This window comes from Marmota monax, unplaced genomic scaffold, assembly GCF_021218885.2.
Source record: "Marmota monax isolate L192 unplaced genomic scaffold, Marmota_monax_Labrador192_F-V1.1 WCK01_AAM20220418_F8-fsc00014, whole genome shotgun sequence".
NCBI classification, from domain to species: domain Eukaryota; kingdom Metazoa; phylum Chordata; class Mammalia; order Rodentia; family Sciuridae; genus Marmota; species Marmota monax.
In genome coordinates this window covers 14,103,295-14,127,156 of record NW_026695222.1, presented here as the reverse complement: position 1 = coordinate 14,127,156, position 23,862 = coordinate 14,103,295, and the positions used below count along the sequence as shown (strand labels likewise).

General features: G+C 40.1%; 1 protein-coding gene and 1 pseudogene across 1 annotated transcript in view; one reads left to right on the top strand and one right to left on the bottom strand.

The window, feature by feature from the left end:
* Efcab8 (EF-hand calcium binding domain 8) overlaps nucleotides 1-23,862 on the bottom strand; it is a 68,724-nt gene that overhangs the window by 5,293 nt on the left and 39,569 nt on the right. Inside the window, 4 exon segments of the mRNA XM_058575443.1 lie at nucleotides 13,479-13,647; nucleotides 20,359-20,517; nucleotides 21,013-21,234; nucleotides 23,701-23,838. Coding sequence (XP_058431426.1) covers nucleotides 13,479-13,647; nucleotides 20,359-20,517; nucleotides 21,013-21,234; nucleotides 23,701-23,838 — 688 coding nt within the window.
* On the top strand, nucleotides 197-2,145 carry LOC124085338 (transcription factor BTF3 homolog 4-like; annotated as a pseudogene).

Sequence of the window (23,862 nt, the reverse complement as noted above, 5' to 3'; positions counted from 1 at the left end):
TCAGCTGGGCTCCAAGTGGGCATCTATCCTGCGAGACTTGAGGTAGACTAAAAAGAAGGCACTGAAAATACAGCAATAGGGCAACAGGAGTCCTATTTCTGGGCAGGGTGCAGTGAGTAGTGGCCATTCTCCTGCTGCCGATTTTTTTTTTTTTTGGGCGGGGGAGGTACTGAAGCTTGAACCCAGGGCCTTGAGCATGCTTGGTAAGCGTTCTACCACAGAACTGCACCCCCAGACCCAGAACTTTTTAAATTAATAAAAATACAGCAGACGGCTGGGGCTGGGCTCAGCGGCAGAAAGCTTGCCTAGCATGCATGAGGCACTGGGTTAGATCCTCAGCACCACGTAAAGGTGGACAAATAAAATAAGGGCATGTTGTCCATCTACAGCTACAAAAAAAAAAAAAAATTAAAAAACAATGTAGCAGATGTGTTACAAAGTCATACTTTAAAAAAAAAATCAGAGAGCTATAGAAGCAAGGAAAACTAAATGCACTAAAATTACGGAAAGGAGTCTTTCCATGCCAAATGGGGATGGGAACTGCTTCCTTGAGGCTTTTCTAGATCTGGGAATAGGCTGAGAGAGAGCTGGACTGGGTTTAGCAGAAGTAAACTACTGGAGGGGAAAGTCCAGTGGACTGTAAAGGTGCCTCTCATCCCATAGGATATCTGCTAAACAGTAGAGAGGCTGGGATGCGGGGAGGAATGAGGTCAGCAAGAGACAGAAGGGGACAGTAGGGAAGAATGAAGGAACTTTGGATTGTGCAGTGGGGAGTGGGGGAGAGGGGGAAGGACGATGGAATGAGATGGACATTACTACCCTATACACATGGATGATAACACTACCTGCGTGACTCTGCATCATGTTCAGGGAAAGGAAGGAGAAGCTGTGCTCCATTTTGTACAATGTGTCAAAATGCATTCTACTGGGGCTGGGGTTGCGGCTCAGTGGTAGAGCACTTGCCTGAGCATGTGTGAGGTACTGAGTTCGATTCTCAGCACCACATGTAAATAAATAAAAAATAAAGGTCCAACAACAACTAAAAAAAAATTTTTTAATTAAAAAAACAAAATGCATTCTACTATCATGTATAACAAATTCAAACAAATTAAAAAATTATAAAGAAGGATCTAAAGAAAAAAGGAGAGAGACAGAGTCCCACAGAAGGAAGAATCCTGTCACAAATAGAACTGACTTCATTCTGAGGCCACAGAAGGCAAAGTAAACCAAGTCTACCTAAAGCCACAGTGCAGCCCCAACCCAGCTCAATCCCCGCCGGATGAAGGTGTTCCACCCCACACAGAAGAAAGAACAAATGCTCTGGGGGAAAGTAATGTCATCTCCAGTCTCCGTAGTTCATTTGTACAAAGTTCACAAAAGTTTTGTTTTGTTTTATTGACATGAAGAGGCAGAAAAATATAATCAGTCATCAAAAGAAAAAAATAGACATTAGAAGCAGACCCTTCAGATGATTCAGACATCGGGGTTTGCAAATAAAGCCTTTAAAATGACTATTGCAAGCAGTGTTAAATAAAATAAAAGCAAGTGTAAGGAAAATACCTGTTGGAAAGAAGGAGAATTTCAACAGAAAGTTGTGACCTATAGAAAAGAATCAAGGGAAGTGCTCTAGAGCCCGATCTGCCTTCCCGGGGTCCTGTGTGCCCAGGTCTCAGGACTGAGTGGAAGAAGATTGACCAACAGCATGATGAAGAAAAGTTGGCCAGACTTGAGGCTCAGGTCTGGGGCAAGGGCACAGCCTACAGAAAGAAGCTACAGCTGATGACAAAAAGCTTCAGAGTTCTCTAAAAAAACTGGCTATGAATAACATAGCTGGTATGGAAGAGGTGAACATGGTTAAAGATGATGGGACAGTTATTCATTTCAACAATCCAAAATCCCAAGCTTCCTTGTCTGCTAATACCTCCACAATTACTGGTCATGCAGAAGCCAAACCAATCACAGAAATGCTTCCTGGAATCTTAAGTCACCTTGGTGCTGACAGCTCAGCAAACCTGGGAACAGTTCCCATGGTAAATACTGGACAGTAAAGCACCAAACCCAGAAGAACACATTGATGAAGAGGATAAAGATTTCCTAGATCTTGTAGAAAATTTTAATGAAGCATCAAAGAATGAAGCTAACTAAAAAATTTTTTTGGTATTTTGGAGCTAGACTCGATTAACAAATAAGCTTGTGGTTTCAAAGTTTTACAGACCCAGAGAATATTACCTGCTACTAGTTCTGTGATAAAAATATTTTGCATATTAATAATGCTATTTGTTCAGCATTTTTTGGTCATTTGAATTTGCATTTTGTACTTCTTCCCAGGACCTATTCTTTTGGTCAAAATATGAAGTATTGGTGCAGTTTGGAAAAAAGGAACCAAATAGGTCTGAGGATGTAGCACAGTGGTAGAGCAATTGCCTAGCACATGTGAGGCCCTAAGTTCAATCCCCAGTACCACAAATAAATTAATTAAATTAAATTAAAATAATAAAATGATATCTCCGATAACTCACTTGGGCTGTTCACCATGGCCCATGCCTATAATCCTTACTACTTGGGAGGCTGAGGTGAGAGGATCACAAGTTCAAGGGCAGTCTAGGCAGTTTAATTTAGCAAGATTCTGTCTCAAAATCAAAAAAAAAAAAATTAAGACTGGGGATGAAGCTCAGAGGTAGAATAAAAAAGAAAAAGAAAGAAAGAAGAGAAAACAGCTAGTTGGCTGGATTTAATAGCAGAACTTCATCCAGAAAAAAATTCATAAACTGGAAAGTGGTTCAGTAAAAAATATCCAGTCTGGAATATAGAAATTAGAAAAAAAGATAAAAAGAACAGAACAGAGCATGAAAACATAGAAGACAAGATAAATGGTCCAGCACACACACAGCTAGGAACCTACAAAGAGGGATAGGAGGAAAGAGGGCAGAAGCGACAGTAAAGGCATATAATATCTAAGAATTTTTCAAAACTGAAGATGTCAGCCCATATATTTAAAAAACAATCAGTGGACTCCAAACAGGATAAATACAAATAAAACACACTTAGGCCTGTAATGGTGAAATTGCTAAAAACACAAAAAAGAAAAAGAACCTTCAAAGAAGCAACATACAATTAACTTTTCAACAAAACACATGGAAACCAGAAGACAAGTGAAAAGAACTTTTTTTAAGTGTTAACAGAAAAGAAACTGCCAGGTGAGGACTTAACATGTAGTAAAATAGTCTTCAATGTTTAGGACAGAATAAAGATGTTTTGCCAGGTATGATGGCACATGCCTGTAATCACAATGACTCTGGAGGCTGAGGTAGGAAGGTCATAAGTTCAAGGCCAGCCTGGGTAACTTAGACTCTATCGCGAGATAAAAAATTAAAATGGCTGGTACGTATCTCAGTTGTAGAGCATCCCCAGTACTGTAAAGTAAGTTAGTTAGTTAAAAAATAAAAATGAAATAAAGATGCTTTAAGATAAATAAATATTTAGAGAATTTATTAGTGGCGCATAACACAATAAGAAATAAAGAGGTCTAGGGATGTAGCTCAGTAGTACAGCACTTACCCAACATGGGCAAAGCCATGGTTGGGTTCAATCCCCATTATTGGCGTGAAAGAAAAAGAAGAAAGTTCTTCACGCTGAAGGTAAATGATTTACGAACATCCTAGAACCAGAACTTCAAGAATGAAGAGTATCAAATATGTCAAATATCTGGGTAAATGTGAAAGAAAACTGCCTAACCCAACATCAGGACAAATGTCTTAAAGGGAGACAGAACATAGGTACAAGTACAATATATGATCATAGCCTAACAGCTGGAGAGGGGAAGGTAATATCTTCCATAGACATAGTACTAAGAGTGTATATAATAATCTCTAGCCATAGATTATTGATAAAACAATATTTTTCTTAATAGATAATATAAAATAAAATTTAAATAATAAAGGAGATAAAACAAAATAATAGAAAAGATAAACAAAGTAATTTAAAAATATTTGATTCATCTAAAAGAAGAAAAGAGGATCAAAAACCAGATGTGATAAACAGAAAATAAATTAAACTGATTGTGGAGAATGAAAGAGCCCCTAATCCTGCGGTAAAGGTGTTGGTGCTGCATGGGTCTCGGCCAATGATAGACCCAGCTACAGAAGTAATTAATATTTTAATGGACTAAATATCAAGTTAAGAAGCATAGATTGCCAAACAAGATGAAAAAAAATAAGACTCAACTATACAGTGTTTAAAAGAGGCACAATTAGGGGGTTGTAGATGTAGCTCAGTGGTAGAGTGAACCCTTAGCCTGCATGGGGTCCTGGGTTCAAACCCCAGCACTCCCCAAAAAATAAGTAAATAAATACAACAAAATAGGCACACTTAAATACAAGGATAGACTGAAAGTTTCTTTTTAAATGTTAAAAAAGGGCTGGGGTTCTGGCTCAGTGGTAGAGCACCTGCCTAGCACGTGTGAGGCCCTGGGTTCGATCCTCAGCACCACATAAAAATAAACAAAGTTATGTCCATCTACAACTAATAAAATATTAAAAAACAAATAGATAAATGATAAAATATGTAGTGACGTTAAAGGTGGTGGGACCTTTAACAGATGAGATCTCATGAAAGGTGGTTATGATACTGGGAGCATTACCCTCAGAAGGGATTCATGCTGGTTTCCTGGGTGAATTAGTTCTCTGAAAGTGGTCTTATAAAAAGAGAGCTGGCCTCTCCCAAGTCTCTGGCTTCCTGCCTCACAATGCAATCTCTCTCTCATCTGCACTCCCACCATGATGACATCCACCATGTTGTGAAATAGCCAAGGAGCGCTCACCAGAGTGACGAGATGAATTTTCAACCTCTAATATGGTGAGCTAAGTAAATCTTCTTTCCTTATAAAATCTCTACTTTTGGATATTTTGTTATAGCCATTGAAAATGTGCCCCTTTGAGGGCACACTCCCCAGTGACTAGAAGACCTCCCACTAAGCTCCACCTCTTAAAATTTCCATCACCTCCCAATAGAACCTTTAACCCAAGGGCTTTTCAGGGACATTCCAGATCCAAACTATAGCAAAGACTCAAATAAATACAATGAGAAATGAGAGTGAAGACATTATTAACTAATGCCAGAGAAATATAAAGGATCACAAGAGATTACTATGGGACTAGGAGTACAGCTTAGTGGTCAAGTGTTGGCCTAGCATGCATGAGGTTCTGGATTCAATCCTCAGCACGAGAGAGAGAGAGAGAGAGAGAGAGAGAGAGAGAGAGAAAGAGAGAGAGAGAGAGAGAGAGAGAGAGAGAGAGATTACTATGCATAATTATATACCAACAAATTAAGTAACCTAGGAAAAAAATGGATAAATTCCTAGAAGCAATCAATCTATCAGACTGAATGATAAAAAATAAAACAAAACAAAACAAAAACCCAGAAAATCAGAACAGACCTAGAACTAGTTTGAATCAATAATCAAAAACCTCCCAACAAGCCAGGTGTGGTGGCACACACCTATAATCCCAGCAACAAGGGAGACTAAGGCAAGAGGATTGCAAGTTCAAGGCCAGCCTCAAAATAAAAATGGCTGAAGATATAGCTCAGTGGCAAAGGGCCCCTGGGTTCAATCCCCCATGCCAAAAAATAAAGAAAAAATTAAATTAAAAAAACTCCCAACCAAAAAAGAAAAAGCCTAGAGCCAGATGAAGTCATTGAAGAATTCTACCATTCAAAGAAGAAATAATATCACTCCTTCTCAAACTCTTCTAAAAAATTGAAGGAGGAAATACTTCTAAACTCAACTTCTGAGGCCATAATAACCTGGCCAATAACTGTAGCAAAGGCATTGTGAGAAAAGAAAACTACAGGCCAACAGTCCTGATAAATAGAGATGCAAAAATCCTCAACAAAATACTAGCAAACGGAATTCAACAGCATATGAAAAGGATAACACAACATGACCAAATAGGATTCACCCATGGATGCAAATATGATTCAACATACAAAAAAAAAAATCAATCAACACAACATACCACATTAATAGAACAAAAGATGGAAACCAAATGATCATTTCAGTTGGGGCAGAAAGCATATTCGAAAAAACTCAACATTCTTTTGTGATAAAAACTTTGAGCAAACTGGAAACAGAAGGAAAGTGCCTCAAATAATAAAGGAAGGCACACAGATAACATCATATTCCATTGTGAAAAACTGAAAGCTTTTCCTCTAAGGTCAGGAATAGGCAAGGATACTTATTTCCATCACTTCTATTCAGTGTAGGACTAGAAATCCTAGCTAGAGTAATTAGGCAAGAAAAAGAAATAATGACATCCAAATAAGAAAGAAAGTATTTCTGTTTGCAGGTAACATGAAGTTGTATGTAGAAAACCATCAAAAAAATTTTAAACTGTGATAACTAATAAATGAATTCAGAAAATTTATAAGATATGAAAATCAATGTACACAAATCAGTTGGGTTTCTACCCAAGAACAATGAGCAAGCTACTCAGGATGATAAGATAGGAGGATTGCAAGTTTTAGTCCAGCCTAGCAACTTAGTGAGATCCTGTCTCAAAATAAAAATAAAAAGGAAAAAAATAAGAAATTTAAAAATAAAAATTAAAGATAAATAAAAACTAAAAGGAAAAAAATAAAAATAAATAAAAAGGACTGGAAATGTGACTCAGTGGTGGCATGCCTGTGGGTTCAATCCCCAGTACCAAAAATTAAAAATAACAATGAGCAATACAAATAGGAAATTAAGAAAATAATCCCATTTAAAAATGCATCAAGCCAGACACAGTAGTGGCAGGGCTTTAATCCCAGCAACTCAGGAGACCAAAACAGGAGAATCACAAGTTGAAGAAGAGCCTTACCAACTTAGAGAGACCCAATCTCAAAATAAAATTTTTAAAAAAGGGCTGGGACTTTGGTTCAGTTGTAGAACACTCCTGAGTTTAATCCCTAGCCACTGCAAAAATAAATTAATTAATTAAAAATGTATCAAAGAGTAGAATATTTAGGAGTAAACTTAAACAAGGAGGCAAAAGACATTATATCCTGCAATCTATAAAACATTACTGAAAGAAATTAAAGACAACATAAATAAATGGGAAAACATCGGGTGTTCATCATTTGGTAGTCTTAAAATTGTTAAAATGTCCCTACTACCCAAAGTAACCTACAGATTCAGTGCATTCCCTATCAAAATCTCAATGCCATTTTTTTTTTCAGAAATAGGGAAAACATTCCTAAATTCATATAAAAGTACAGAGGAACCCTCAATAGCCAAAATATTTGGAGTAAAAGAGAAAACCTGGCTGGGAGGAGAAAGTGGAGCAGGTAAGCCTAAAACCTCACATTTCCTAATTTCAAAACATATTACAAAGCTTAAGTAATCGAATAGTATGATACTGGCATAAAGACAAGCACATAAACCAAACAGCATAAATAAACCCACCCATATGCCAAAAGCACAGACAGCAAAAGCAAAAAACAGACAAGTGGGAAATAAAAAGTTTCTGTATAGCAAACGAAATAATCAAATGATCTTTGACAAGAGTGACAAGACTATTAAAAAGGGGAGAGACAGTTTCTTAAACAAATGATGTACGAAACTGAGTATCTACACGCAAAAGAAGGAAATTGGACCTTCATCTCAAAATATACTGAAGACTTAAAAATAAAACCTGGAACTATAAAACTCCTAGAAGAAAACATAGGGAAAAGCTTCCTAAAAGTAGTTTTGGCAATGGTTTCCTGGAGATGACACCAAAAAGCAAAAACAGACAAATGAGACTACATCAAACCAAAAAGCTTCAAAGAGCAAAGGAAATAAATATGAGGGTGAAAAGACAAACTGTGGAATGGGAGGAAATGTTTTGTGAATATAAACCATGTATCTCACCAGGGGTTAGTATCCAATATATATATATCTCCTACAAGCTAAAAGCAAAACAATAAAAATAGATGATTTTTAAATGGGCAAAGGACTTCAGCACACATTTTCCCAAAGGGAAGACATAAAAAGGGGCTAAAAGGTTCATTAAAAGATGCTCAATATTCCTAATCATCAGGGAAGTATAAACCCACACCATAAAGAGGTATCACTTGCACCTGTTAAAATGGTTGTTATCAGAAAAACAGATAATAAAAAGTGTTGGAGAAGATTCAGAGAAATCAAAACCTTTATGGGAATGTACAATTGTATAGTTACTATGCAAAACAGTAGGACAGTTCCTCAAAATATTAAAAATAGAACTACCATCATTATCTAGCAATCCCCTTCTTGTTATTTATCCAAAATAAATACTAAGGACTTAATAAAACCAATTAAAACAGGATTACAAAGATTGTGCACCAGGTTTCAATGCAGCATTATTCACCAACCACAGCCAAGAGATGGAGGCAACCTAGGTGTCTGCTGGTGAGTGAATGAACCCAGAGAGCAGGATATAGACACACAATGGACTATTTTCCAGCCCTACAACGGGAGGAAATCTGTGATACCTACAACACTGATGAACCTTGAGAATACTGTGCTAAGTGAAATAAGCCGTGTACAGAATGACAAATACTGCACAATTCCACTCACATGAGACATCAAAGTAATGAAATCACACAAAACACAAGTAGAACTGCAAATGCCAGGGGCTGAGGAGAGCAGTGGGGAGTGGCCATGTATGGGTATAGTTTCAATCATACAAGATGAAAAGGTTCTAGAGATAATAGAGTATGTATGTTAACAATACTGTATACTTAGAATTTTGTTAAGAGAGTGTATTTTATGTCCTTTGGGTTATGCTACAATACAAAAAAGATGCAAAACATCAGCCAGAAGTGATGAGACAGATAAAATGATCTACCTTTGAAATGAATAACTTCTGATCATCAAAACTTATGACCAAGAATGAGAAGCAGGCCACAAAATGGAAGGAGAATCTATAAAATATGTAATTGTCAAATGACTCATATCCAGAAAACATAAGTAACTCCCATACATTCAAAAGACAATTCTACAGAAAAATGGGAAAAATTCTGAACAAGCATTTAACAAATGAATATAACCACCAAGTGACCAATATATAGACACTTAACCTCAGTAGTTGTGGTGAGCCGCTTCTGCCGTTTCTGCAGATTATGGTCGCCATTACAAGATGACGCTGGCTCCGCTGTGGTCTGTGACAAACAACTCCTTATCTGGGAGAGTTGGCACATGATTTTTCACCACCCTGTGAGAAAGCTCCACGCGGCAGCTTTGCATTGGGGCTTGGGATGCTTTATTAAGGCTGGGAGGGGCATCAGAGAGAGAGAAGAAATATCAAGGGCCTGAATAAACTGCTGAAAGAAGATTCCTGAGTTGCGTCTTCCTTGCGGGCAAGGGGTCGCGACAAGTGGTGCCGAAACCCGGGAACCAGAACTTTCAGCAGTCAGGGGTGGTGCACCGGTTAGTCCCAGGTAAGTGGGATCCGCGACTAAAGCGGGGTTAGTCCCAATAAGTGGGATCCGCTATCAAAGCGGGGTTAGTCCCTAGTAAGTGGGATCCGCGACCAAAGCGGGGCAGCTCCTCTGTAAACACAGAGAGAGCATTACATTTTATTGCAGCTGCACTGTGTACTTTCGCTTCTACTTTCGCTTTTGTTTTCTGTGTTTCTTTTGTTGTGTCATTTCGCTTTTGTTTTTTGTGCTTCTTTTGTTGTTGTGACGACAGGGACGCTCCCCTGTAAAAGGAAGAGAGCGGGGACTTTTGTACTTTCACTTTCTTTATAGCTCTAAAAACATTATGGGCGTTGCTTCTTCAAGCCCAATTTTGTTGGCCCTAGATGGGTTGTTACATTCAAAAGGACTTAAGATAAAGCAGAGTACTTTGCAGATGTTTTTAAGAGAAGCTGATATAGCGGCTCCTTGGTTTGCTTTTTCAGGGAGTCTTACGGTTCCCAGCTGGGACAAATTAGGGAAAGATCTAGATTTCGCTCATGAGCAAGGTACCTTGCAGGGTGGCATTATACCACTTTGGAAGTTAGTTAGAGGATGTATAACAGATGGTAAATGCCAGGAAGCTGTGAGTGAGGGTCAAGCTATTCTTGAGCAACTGCATGAGGAAAAATCTGAAGGATCATGTAGTGAAGTGGCAGAGAGTATTAAAAGTAACAGTAGTGAGAAGGCAAAAGAGCCTGAAGATAAAAATAGGAGAAGGCTCTACCCAGACTTGACCGAATTAAAAACGCCTGAGAACACAAGCGACTCAGAGAGTTCTGAGGACCTTGATATATTGTTACAACAACTACATAAGATAAAAATGAAAAAGAAGAAAAAGGAGACACAGGGCACGCAGGCCTACTGTAAGAAGGGGAAGGGAGTTAACATCGGTCAACAAAACTCTGAGGAGGAGGAGGTAGAATATCTAGAAGAAGATATGGTGCCGATTGCCCCACCTCCGTATGTGGGGGGGAGCCAAGGTTCCGGGAGATCTTTTCATGCACAAGTTTGGAGGACAGTTAATACAGATATGGGACTTGCATACCCTGTATTTCAGGACAATAACAGGGGAAGATATCATGAGCCTTTAGACTTTAAGATAATTAAAACCTTGGCAGAATCTGTCCGCACTTATGGCATAGATGCCGCTTTCACTCTCACTCAGGTGGAGGGACTTACTAAATTTTGCATGACTCCCTCAGATTGGGCTAGTCTAGTCCGCGCTTGTGTTTCCCCAGGGAAATATTAGGAGTCCAAAGTTGGCTGTTTAATGTTTCTGGCAGTACCCAAGACTCGGAGCGAGGTAGGAGGCTTAAAATTTCTGCAAATAATTCACAATTATCTAATGCTACATTACCCTCCGCAGCAGTCCGTCTCCAATCTCCGTTCCTGTTTCTTTTGGCTAATGTTACATCACAGGGGATGCTTAATTGTTCTAATATTACCTGTTATTTGTCTGAGTGTTGGAATGGCTCCTGGACTACGGCAGTGGTTATGAAAATTCCAACTTTTGTCCCGATCCCGGTTACTTCAGATCCAGAGTCATTTCCTATTGTTGAACTGATTAGAGCCCGTAGAGATTTTGGAATTACGGCAGCCATAGTGACAGCTGTGGCGGTATCTGCTGCTGCAGCAGTTATAGCTGGAGTAGCCATAGCCAGCCAAATTCAAACTGCTGCCACTATTAATCAGGTTATTCAACAAACATCCACAATACTTGAATCTCAAAGTAGAATTAATCAACACATTTTATCTGGGATTCTGGCTGCTAATCAAAGGATAGATCTGCTTCAAGCTCAAGTTGAGGAATTGTCTGACCTAGTACATTTGGGTTGTGTTGATCAACGTGCACATTTATGTATAACCTCTGTCAGATTTTATGATTCCAGAAATGCCTCCCACATCATCGGGGAGTATCCATCCGGAACCTGGTCCATGGCAGCGGAAGACATGATCCAGTCTCAACTAACCCAGATAGCTGTCTTGAACAGTACTCGTGTCGATCCTGTGACTTTGGGTCAATTCACCGATTGGATATCTTCTGCTTTTTCCTTCTTCAAAGAGTGGGTGGGAGTAGGCATTTTTGGGGCAATGTGTTGCTTCAGTGTTGTGCTTTGTTTGTGGCTTCTCTGTCGCCTTAAAACTCGCCATGCACAAGAAAAGGCTATGATCATACAAGCTCTTGCAGCTTTAGAAAATGGCAACTCGCCTCAAGTCTGGCTTGCGCATCTTAAGCAGTAAACCTTTGTCATGGTCGTTACACCCCAAGTTATTATAACATTGCACTGGGATCGACATGACTTTCCTTGTTATTCTCTTAGTGTTGGAAAGCCCTTGCACTCTGCCGGTCTTACTGCCGTTGCACGCAGATGGGTTTCCACACTAGTGCTTTTCTATCGCCTTGAAGTTCGTGCCTTTCTTTCAGGGTGCTGTCAACTTGTTTGTCATTATAAACAGCCACAGTTCAACCTCAGCTATCCCCCTTCGTCCACCATCGTCACGATACAGGATGCGAGGCAAGGCACTGCACTTGAGTGATCCTTGACGAGGACCTCAAGGAGAGCATGTCCTATTGCATGCGGGTTAGACGCGTTCACGCCCCGCCCCACGAAAAAAGGCGTCGGCTGATATGGCCTCAGATCTGGGGAAGGCGCCTCCTTAGGACTGAGCCATACTATGCAGCCACTTCTGCACAGTGGGATAGGACCTCTACTCTCGCCTGTATTGTTTTAAGAAAACAGAAAAGGGGGAACTGTGGTGAGCCGCTTCTGCCGTTTCTGCAGATTATGGTCGCCATTACAAGATGACGCTGGCTCCGCTGTGGTCTGTGACAAACAACTCCTTATCTGGGAGAGTTGGCACATGATTTTTCACCACCCTGTGAGAAAGCTCCATGCGGCAGCTTTGCATTGGGGCTTGGGATGCTTTATTAAGGCTGGGAGGGGCATCAGAGAGAGAGAAGAAGAAATATCAAGGGCCTGAATAAACTGCTGAAAGAAGATTCCTGAGTTGCGTCTTCCTTGCGGGCAAGGGGTCGCGACAAGTAGTCACCAGGGAAAGTCAAATAAAACCACAATGAGATGCCATTACATAACTCATCAAAGTGGCTAAAATGCAAAGCACTGACAATACCAAGTGTTGTCAAAATTATGGGGCAATGAAAATTCTCAAACGCAGCCGGTGAAAGAAGGCAAATTGATAACTACTTTGAAAAATCATTTGGCAACATCAATTGGGACTGAATACTATGCTTTCTGTAATTTGGGAATCTCATTTCTGGATGCATAGCCAAACAAAATGCCTACATTTGTTTACCAAAGAATACATATAAGAATGTTCATAGCTGCATTATTTTTAGTTACTCAAAATAGCTAGAAACAACCCCAATGCCCAACAACAACAAAGACAAGTAAATTATGGTGTCCAGTTCAATAAGAATGAATGAACTACCACACCACACAAATGGATGACTCTCACAAACGAAATGTTGAGAGAAAGGAGAACATATTACATGATTCTGTTTCTACCAAATTCAAAAACAGACACACTTAATATATGGATTTAGACATCAGGGTGATGCTAATTCTGAAGAGGAGTTGTTAGTGATGGTCCCAGAGGGAAATGTGAGGGGAGACCTTGGAGTGCTAGTTTCTGGAAATTCACCAAGATGAATCCTTTAGGTTTGTGGTTCTTCTTTAAGTATAACATAACAATTAAGTTCACTTTTTAAAAAAAGAAAAGAACATACTTTATCATATATATGACTTTCAAAAATATACAAAGGGAAATAAGGTGGGTGGGTGAGTGAATGAGTGGATGGATGGCTGACGGCTGAATGGACAGAGTACTGAATGGGCGACCAGACAGATGCGCATCCTGTAATCCTATTTGAGCAAAGGCAGTGGCTGTGGTCTGAGACCTCCCTACCCACAGGGTACACGTTCATGCCAGCTTATGTTCTATCAGGGACAGGGACAAGAATGAACATGGGTATGGGTATGCTTTGGTAGGCCCCATACCAATGGCATCACCGGAGAGTTTCCAAGCCTTGACGTCCCGGTCCTGGCCAGCGCTGATGACCAGTTGGAAGGTGTCTATGTACAGGATGTCCACAATGCTTTCCAAATGGCCTCTCCAGGTATTCAGGAGTTTGGGGGGAACCAGGGAAATGATCTGACCAGCCACAACCTATAGGGAACAGGAAATGACTTACTCCAAGGCTGTCACACAAATTCATCTGCAGGCATTCAGGACTGCAGACAGCAGAGCCCAGTGGAAGGGCCCTGGATCTTGAGCATTCTTGTTCTGGACACATTCCACATACCTCACTGGTGACCTTTGGTATTTCCCAGAACTTCTCTGGCCCTGTCTCCTTTGGTAAAATCATAAGAATCATTTTCAAATGTCTACATTATTTATCATCTATACAGATTACCCCTTTTGAACCTCACCACCTTACAGGACATATAAGATTCTCCGAGTCTTACAGAGGAGATAAGTAAGAGTTAGAGATGTTGCCAGGACAAGAGTCCAGGTATTCTAAAGTTCTTCAGTTGAACATTGGGAGAAGATATATATCCAAAATATCTAGGGGTGAGTAAGTAATATATAACATCATACCACAGATAATACAACTCTACTTAACTGGAAAATGGATGAAAATTAACAGGCCCATTTTTAAATTAACAAGATTAAAAAGGGGCATTTATTCTGCTATAGTCAAGTATATAGTTAGGTCAGAATAATGTAAACTATAAACAGAACAATGGAAGAAAACTAAGAACTCAAAAAAACCAACCTGAATATACATAAAACTTTGGTATGAGTGGCAATAGAAGCCAGGCATGGTGACGCACACCTGTAATCTCAGTGGCTCAGGAGGCTGAGACAGGAGGATCACGAGTTCAATCAAAACCAGCCTCAGCAACTTATAGAGGCTATAAGCAACTTAGTGAGAACCTGTCTCAAAAATAAAAAAATAAAAAGGGATGGGGATGTGAATCAGTGGTTAAGCATCCTTGGTTCAATCCCTCGTACAAAAAAAAAATAGTAGTAATAAAAAGCATTATTCAATAAACATTACTGGGATACCTGATGAAATATTAAGAGAAAACCAAATCATTATCTTTTTTTTTTTTTTTATGGTGCTGGGGATTGAACCCAGGGCTTTGTGCATGTCAGGCAAGCACTCCACCAACTGAGGGTAATCTGTATATCCCCCAGCCCCCAAATCATTATCTTATATCTTAAAATAAATACTTAAATGATTGAAGATTATTCTTTTTTAAAAAAACATCTTTATTTTATTTTTATGTGGTGCTGAGGATCGAACCCAGCGTCTCACTCATGGTAGACGAGCTCTCTACCTCTGAGCCATGACCCCAGCCCCTTGAAGATTATTTTTAAAGAATCAACAAACTTTTAAAAGAAATAATAATTGAAGGTTCAGTAGTAGAGTGCTTGCCTAACACATATGAGACCCTGTGTTAATTCCCAGTATAGGGGAGAAAAAAGAATAAACATTTACCTTTTCTCTGAATAAGAAAGTAATAGGTAATCAAAAATTTGCCTGTATCTAATCAATGCTTATTATTATCTGTAGCCAAGCTACTCAGTATGAAGTAGGACCTCATTATTGTTTTGCATGCATTTCCTTGATAGCTCACAATATTCAGTCTTATTTCATACACTCACAGGCCATTTGCATATCTTCTCTGAAGAAATGTCTGTTTAGCTCTTTTGCCCATATTTTGATTGGGTTATTTATATTTAATTAAGTTCTTCATATATTCTAGTACTAGTCCCTTCTCAAATATATAATTTCCACTGACCTATGTTTTTACTTATGCCAGCACTACACTGTCATGATTACTGTGGCTTTGGATTAAGTTTTGACCATTTAAGTATTTATTTTAAGATATAAGATAATGATTTGGTTTTCTCTTAATATTTCATCAGGTATCCCAGTACTTTTTAATGAATCATGCTGTTTTTTTCTTTTCCTTTCTTTCTTTTATTTTTTTTAAGACTTTAAGATTTATTGTTGTTATCATGCTATGTGTTTTGGTTTTGGTTCTGGGGAGTTTTGGGGAGGGGGTGTTTTTGTTTTTGACTATTCTAGATCCTTCGCATTTCCACATGAATTTTTGTGTCTACAAAAAAAAAAAAAAAAAAAAAAAAAAAAAACCAGCTGAGATTTTTACTTAAACTATAATGAATCATTTTGGAAAGCATGCTATACTAATAGTGTTAAATCTTCTACTACATGAACATGGGATGTGTTTCCATTTATTTAGGCTTTCTTTAATTTCTTTTAATAATGTTTTGCAGTTTTCAGAGCACAGATTTTACACTTCTTTTGCTAATTAGTTCCTATTTTAATTTTTTAAATGCCATTTGCAAGGGAAACATTTTTTCCTTCATTTCAATTTTTAAATGCTCATTGTTAGTTTATCAAAATATCTTGATGTTGTATATTGATCTTATATATTCCATTCCATTGAATTAATTTATGAGCGGTAATAGAATTTTAGTAGATTTTTTAGGATTTTCTATTTACAAAATCATGTCATCTACATATAAAGATAGTTTTAGTACTTCCATTACAATATAGAAGCCTTTTATTCTACTTTCTTTCCCAAATGACCTTCCAGTAAAATGCTAAATAGAAGTGGCAAGACTGGACTTTCTTATCTTATTCCTGATATTAGGGGAAAGTATTTGGTATTTCAACATTAAGTTAGCTGTGAATTTTCATAGATGGTCTTTACAAGGTTGAGGAAGTTCCTTTCTTAGCTTATGGAGTGTTTAAATCAGGAAAAGTTGGTCAATTTGGTCAAATGCTCTTTCATCATCTATTGAGATGAGCTTTTGTATTCTCTCAGTCAATATATTGTATCACATTGATTTTAGATACTGAACCAACTTTGCCTCCCTGGGATAACTCTCATTTGGTCATGGTATATGAATCTTTCGTATGTTGCTGGCTTCAATTTGCTAGAATTTTGTTTAAGATTTTTGCATGTATATTCATAAGAAATACTGGTTGGTAGTTTTGTTTTCTTGTGATACCTTTTCTGGTTTTGGTATCATATAAAACTCTTTTGGAAGAATTTGTGGAGAACTGGCATTAATTCTTTTAATAGTTGGTAGGATTCACTGAAAACATTTGAACCTTGACTTTTCTTGGTGGGAAGTTTTATTCTTGTTATATTCAGATTGATTCTTCAGATTTTCTATTTCTTCTTTAGTCAGTTTTAGTTAAAGTTTTTCTAAGTTTTGTCCATTTTTTTATAATAAAATTTTTAAACTGTCCTGAAGTCCAATAATAGGTAACAAGTTAAATGATATGATTCTTTTATACAATTAATATTTATAATTCTATAAAGTAAAATATATCACTTAATCATTAGATCTGACTTTCAAGAATATGTTATATGGCTAACATATGCAGATTTATAACTGTGACACCACATTAACAAAATGATCATCTGATAGATGCAGAAAAATCATTTGAAAAAGCTCAACACCTTATCATAATAAAAACTCTCAAGAAATTAGGAACAGGGGTTGAGATTGTGGTTCAGTGGCAGAGCGCTTACCCAGCATGTGTGAAACACTGGGTTCAATTCTCAGCACTTCATATAAATAAATAAAATAAATGTCCATTGACAACTAAAATATTTTTTTAAAAAATTAGGTATAGAGGGGATGTACCTCAACACAATAGAAGCCACCTCTGACAAACCCATAGCTAACCTCATACTCAACATAAAAATTTGAAAGCTTTTCCTCTAAGATCAAAGATAAAACAAGAATGCCCATTCCCACCGCTTGTTTTTTTTTTAATATTTATTTTTTGGTAATAGGTGGACACAATATCTTTATTTTATATTTATGAGGTACTGAGGATCAAACCCAGCACCTCAAACATGCTAGGCAAGTACTCTACCACAGAACAACAAAAATAAACTCTTAGTGCTAATAAATGAATTCAGTAAAGTTGCAAGATACAAAATCAACAGACAAAATCAGTAGTGTTTCTAAACACTAATAATGAAATATCTGAAAAGGAAAGCAATAAAACAACCCTCTTTACAATTGCAACAACAATAACAAAAATACTTAGGGGTAAATTTATCCATAGAAAACTTATACACTAAAAATTATATAACAGATTAAAGAAATTGAAGGTCTTTAGGGAATAGACCAAGAAGGGGAATAGCTGGGTCAAATGGTGGCTCCATTCCCAGCTTTCCAAGAAATCTCTATACTGCTTTCCAAATTGGCTGCACCAATTTGCAGTCCCACCAGCAATGTACAAGTGTACCCTTTTCCCCACATCCTCGCCAGCACTTGTTGTTGTTTGACTTTCTAATGGCTGCCAATCTTACTGGAGTGAGATGGTATCTTAGGGTGGTTTTGATTTGCATTTCTCTGACAGCTAGAGATGGTGAGCATTTTTTCATGTACTTGTTGATTGACTGTATGTCCTCCTCTGAGAAGTGTCTGTTCAGGTCCTTGGCCCATTTGTTGATTGGGTTGTTTGTTCTCTTATTGTCTAATTTTTTGAGTTCTTTGTATACTCTGGATATTAGGGCTCTATCTGAAGTGTGAGAAGTAAAGATTTGTTCCCAGGGTGTAGGCTCCCTATTTACCTCTCTTAAGAGCATGCTACAGAGACACTGCTACATCGATGTTCATAGCAGCACAATTCACAATAGCAAGACTGTGGAACCAACCTAGATGCCCTTCAATAGACGAATGGATAAAAAAAAGTGGCATTTATACACAATGGAGTATTACTCTGCATTAAAAAATGACAAAATCATAGAATTTGCAGGGAAATGGATGGCATTAGAGCAGATTATGCTAAGTGAAGCTAGCCAATCCCTAAAAAACAAATGCCAAATGTCTTCTTTGATATAAGGAGAGTAACTAAGAACACAGTAGGGACGAAGAGCATGAGAAGAAGATTAACATTTAACAGGGATGAGAGGTGGGAGGGAAAGGGAGAGAGAAGGGAAATTGCTTGGAAATGGAAGGAGACCCTCAGGGTTATATAGTGGAGGGGGTAGAGAGAGAGGAGGGGAGGGGAGGGGAGAGGTGGGGAGGGGGGATGGTGGAGGATGGGAAAGGCAGCGGAGCACAACAGACACTAGTATGGCAATATGTAAATCAATGGATGTGTAACTGATGTGATTCTGCAATCTGTGTATGGGGTGAAGGTGGGAGTTCATAACCCACTTGAATCAAAGTGTGGAATATGATATGTCAAGAAATTTGTAATGTTTTGAACAACCAACAATAAAAAATTTAAAAAACAAAAAAAATAAAGAAATTGAAGGGGAAAAAAACATAAATGAAAAGATAGCCTGGGTTCATGGGTTGGAATAATTAATCAAGAACAATATGCACAAATGGACAGGCCACAATGAAATCCACTATTCTGTATAATTAATAGATACCAATACAAACTAAATTTAAAAAGAATGATTGTTAAAATGTCCATACTACCCAAGGCAACCTACAGATCCAGGGAAATTCTTATCAAAATTTCAATGTCATTGAACAGAAAAAACAATCCTTACATTTCATAGAACCACAAGAGACCCTGAATAGCCAATGTCATCTTGAGCAAAAAAAACAAAGCTTGGGGCTGGGGCTGTAGCTCAGTAGCAGAGCACTTGCTGAGCATGTGTGAGGCACTGGGTTCGATCCTCAGCACCACATAAAAATAAACAAATAAAATAAAGGCATCCTGTCCATCCACAATTACAAAAAAGTTTAAAAAAGAACAAAGCTGGAGGCATCACACTTCCTGGCTTCAAAATATATTGTAAAGCTCCCATCATCAAAATAGCATGGCACTGGAACAGAACAGACAGCCTACAGGTACATTTCCAGTTATGGACAAATGATTTTTGACCAAGATGGCAAGAACACACAATGGGGGAGGACAGTCTCATCAATAAATAGTGCTGGGAAAACTGGATATCTACATACAGAAAAATGAAACTGGATCCTTATCTCACACTGTATACAAATATTGACTCAAGATGGGTTAAAAACTTAAACATAAGATCTGAAACTGTAAAGTTACTAGAAGAAAACCTAGGGCGAACACTGGTCTGGGCAATGACTTGTTAGATATGGCCCCAAACATAGGGAACCAAAGCAAAATAAACAAGTGGGACTACAGCACACTGACAACCTGTACGACAAAGGAAACGATCAACAAGGGGAGAAGAAACCCAGAAGAGTGTGTGTGTGTGTATGTTGGGGGTGGGGGGCGGGGGGGGGGAATAATTGTAAACCACACATCTCATAAAGGGTTAATATTCAAAATATATAAGGAACCCAAGCAACTCAACAGCAACAACCCAATTTAAAAATAAACAAAGGACTTAAGGAAGAATGAAATTATGGCATTTACATTTAAATGGAGGAACCTGGAGACTGTCAAGATAAGTGAAATAAGCCAATTCCAAAAAACCAAAGTCCAATCTTCTCTCTGACGTGTGGAGGCTGACTCACAAGAGGTTGGAGGGCAGGGGTTGCAGGTTCACCTGATTGGAAGAGGGAGGAGCAAGGGGAGTAGAGCAGGTTGGGAACGGGAAAGACTGTAGAATGAACCAGACATAACATTCCTATGGTCATATAGGAACACGACCAGTGCAACTGCATACCATGTACGACCACAGTAGCTACAGGAATGGGAAGTTACACTCCATGGATGTAGGATATGTCAAAATACACTCTACTTACTGTTTAACTAAAAGAAAAGAATTAACATCCAAAAAATAATAATTTTCCACATAAGTAGAGTCATAATCTCAGTAAGTGAACCAGCTCCTTATGGGGACATTCTTCTGACTGACCCTCCAGTAACCTTCCTACCTCCGTCTCCTTCAAGGGAATGTAGTGTGGGATGTTCATTTGGAACCGTTTAGGAATCAAGATCCGGAACTTGTTCTCTGTTTCAATGGGGATCTTGCTCTCACTGGTATGCAGTGGCTGCTGGTGGATAAGTATGCAGTAATCCTTAATGTCCCAGATCTAGGCACAAAGTGTGGGTTATTGACTTAGCAGCCCTTGACCCAATCCTGCTCTGTGGGCTCTTCCCAAACTACTCTTTAGGAGCAGTTCTTCTAGCTTTCAGACTATAACCATGGCCTTAGGGTCTTCTCAGCCACACCCCTTGATTAGCCAGCACAGGCATGTGACTGGCTCAAGGATGAGACACGCCTGCCCCATAAAGCACAAAATCAGCTCCTGAGACAGCTGATCACCTGAGACACCTGGCTGGGGATGGAGATGTAAGATAACAGTGGAGCAGAAGAATCACAGAGAAAGGCTTCTTGAAAGGGCCTTTTGGTGGCCATTTTGGTGCCCAGGCCAAAGCAGGAAGGGACTCCTAAGTAATCCACCCCCAGTGTTTTACAAATGAATCCAGTACCCAGAGGAAGCAGGGGGTAGATAAGGACCTTGGAGCAAAGGGGTGGGCAGCATTTGACTGATGCCAGTCCCCCAATCTCAACAGTCTTTCCTCACCTTGATGTGTCCTTTACAATCCCCTGTGATGAGGATCCAGTCATTTTCATCAGTGGCCATGGCACCCACAACCACATCCCCATTATCCTTAAGGTCCACAGGGAACTTGCCCAGCAGGCCTCCATTCCCGTGGATGGACCAAGCGTAGATGTGGCCGTCGATGCAGCTGCTCAGCATGGCAGCTGTGTGTGGCTGGCGAGGCCTGGTCTGCAGGAAGATGATCTGCGGGAGAAGTAGGCCTGGCTCGGCACAGCCGCAAGCCAGCATTTACTCTGGCTGCTGTCACACATTCCTCTGGGACCTGGGCAAGTCACCACACCAACCTGGTCCCCAATTTCCTAGATGTCCCTTTCTACTCAGCTGGTGATGCGAAACATCACACTAGACTATGAGCTACTTGAGGGCAGGGATTTGAGTGTGGTTTTTGTTATGGCTTTGTCCTCAGTAGCTACAGTGATAATAGCACAATAGCTACAATGACACATAGTACAAGATCAATAAATGTTTGTTGAAAACAAAATACACAATTTCATTCCCTAGTACTTCCCTGTTCCTTCCCCTTGGTTTGATTTGTCATAAGGCTCCAACAGAAATTTTCAAGACCTAGTAACTCAAAGTGATTTGAGGAAGGAGCTCATTCCCACTCACATAAACCTACAGCAAAATACCCATGTTTTCTAGCCAACTGCTGAGAGAGTATTTTAACCAAATTCTTTCTCAAGTCTTGCTTTGCTCATCCCTTTGATAATCCCCCCTCTGCTCACTTGAGCCTTACATGTCACTCCTGAGGCCCACATGGGGCCATGTAAGAAGCCACTCCGCACAGTGAGCATGAAGAGAGCTTCTTGGCTGTCTCCTGCTGGAAGCTGAGAGCACCATCATATGGCAGAACCAATCAGGCAGGGAACTGGAGGCCTTACCACTTCTGCTAAGTCATAACTTTACAGTGTGATGGCTTTTGTGTCCCCAAAACATATTGTCAAACAACAACAACAACAAAATCTTGATTATCCCTATTGCCATTGAGTCCAAAACAAGATACTTAGCCCACTTCCTATTGGGCGTTTTAGCTTGCTCAGTCCAGTGGCCCCAGACACAGGGGACCAAAGGTCCTTGACCACTACTGAGAAGGCCAGGGCATATGCATTATCAACAGGCTCTAAGGGGCACAGTTTAGCCCCCTGCGCTGGCTGCCTTCCCAGTACCCTGTCACACTTGCTTCCAAGATGGTCAGATAGAAGCGGTGGACAGGAAGACCACAGGCAAGACCCTTCTGCCAAGGCATCATTGCCCCACCCAACCTGAGCTCTTCTTCCACTAGAACCAAAACTGAAGCCAGAATTAGACAGGCAGACAGGCAAGAGTCAGATCCAGAGAATAGAGGGACTGGAAAAGTTAATTCCTTCAGAGGATAACCTGCCCCTGCTCCAACCTGCTGCTAAGGTAATCTGTCTCAGGGATTGTCCCTTCCCTAGGGAGTTGTTAATTAGCCCCCTTCCTGCCCAGAGCACTTCAACTTGGCCCCTATAGCCCATCTGCTTCTCACCTTTTGGCCATCCCCCCACCAAGGTGTGAGCTAGCAGGAAGGACAGAGAGAAAGGAGAACAAAGGAAGCCTAGGACACATAAGAGGGCAGAACACCCTCGCTGCTTGGGATACCAGGCCACCAGCTCCGGCCCCCTTCTCCCTCCCAGGAAAAGTCTATGTTACCCCCTTTTAAATAACCCCTGCTTCGTATGCTTGCCCTCGGTGGGCTTCTCCAATGTTATGCTTCAACCATGAGGGAGCAGGACACTGGTCACCAGTGGTATCAAAACCAGGGGTGACCCAAAAGCGCTGGACCTTCTCAACCAACCACCCAACTCCCAGAGAGAAGGGACATGGCTACTCTTGGAGCAAGAAGAAGGGCACTTAGAAGCCAGGGGTGGAGGTCAGCCTCAGAAGAGGGCGGCCTCACACAGAAACCACCAGGGTCAGTCACACAAATCCAATCAAGATTCATGACACAAATCTTTATTATATTTAGACCACCAGGCCAAGCAAAAAGCCCAAGGACTTCCCAACAGTAGCCATCCAAAGAGTTAAAAGAACTCAGGCTTTGAAGACTGTTAGGTCTCCCTCTTTATCAGGAGTGAGATATATCCGGGATCTCCTCCCTCGCCCCAATACATACTTGTTTTCTTCTTATTAACTTGCATTATTACTTTTTAAAAGTTTTTTAAAGGTATTTTTGGAAGAAAATTCATAACCTGAAGGGGGGAATGAGCTCCTCCCAGATCCCCACCCCACCACCACAGGGCCAGCTCTGAAGGTATCACCTGCCCCTTGTTTCTGAGTCCTTGGTCCCTGCAGCTGGATGAAGGGACAGGCCTGCCGCACCCTAACATGAACATGCAGTGCATTTTCAGGAGGGGCATCCAGGGTCAGACAGAGAAAAGTAGAAGAAGAAGAGAAGAGAACAAAGAGCCAGCCCCACCTGCATGGGGTACCCAACACCCTCCCCTCCCCAGCCCAAGCCCCCAACTAGGAGGGACACCACCCACATCCCTGGCTCTCCCTGACCCACCCTGAGGAGCTGTTCCCAGACAGAAACCCTGACTCCAGAATGCTCCCTGGGCACTGGGGCCTTTCCTAGCCACACCCTGCGCCCCCTCCCCCTGCCCCTGGCCCCTGGCTGAGCACAGCGACCTTTTCCACAGAGGCTCTGGACTGTTGCAGCAGCAGCTTCTTCTGAAGTTCCCCCTTTTTCCTTTGGGCCTCTTTGTACATTGACTGTTTGGTAAAGGTGTCTCTTGCCAGCCCGGATCTATCAAGGCTGAGAAGCATCTAGAAAGAAAAATAGGTCTCCCG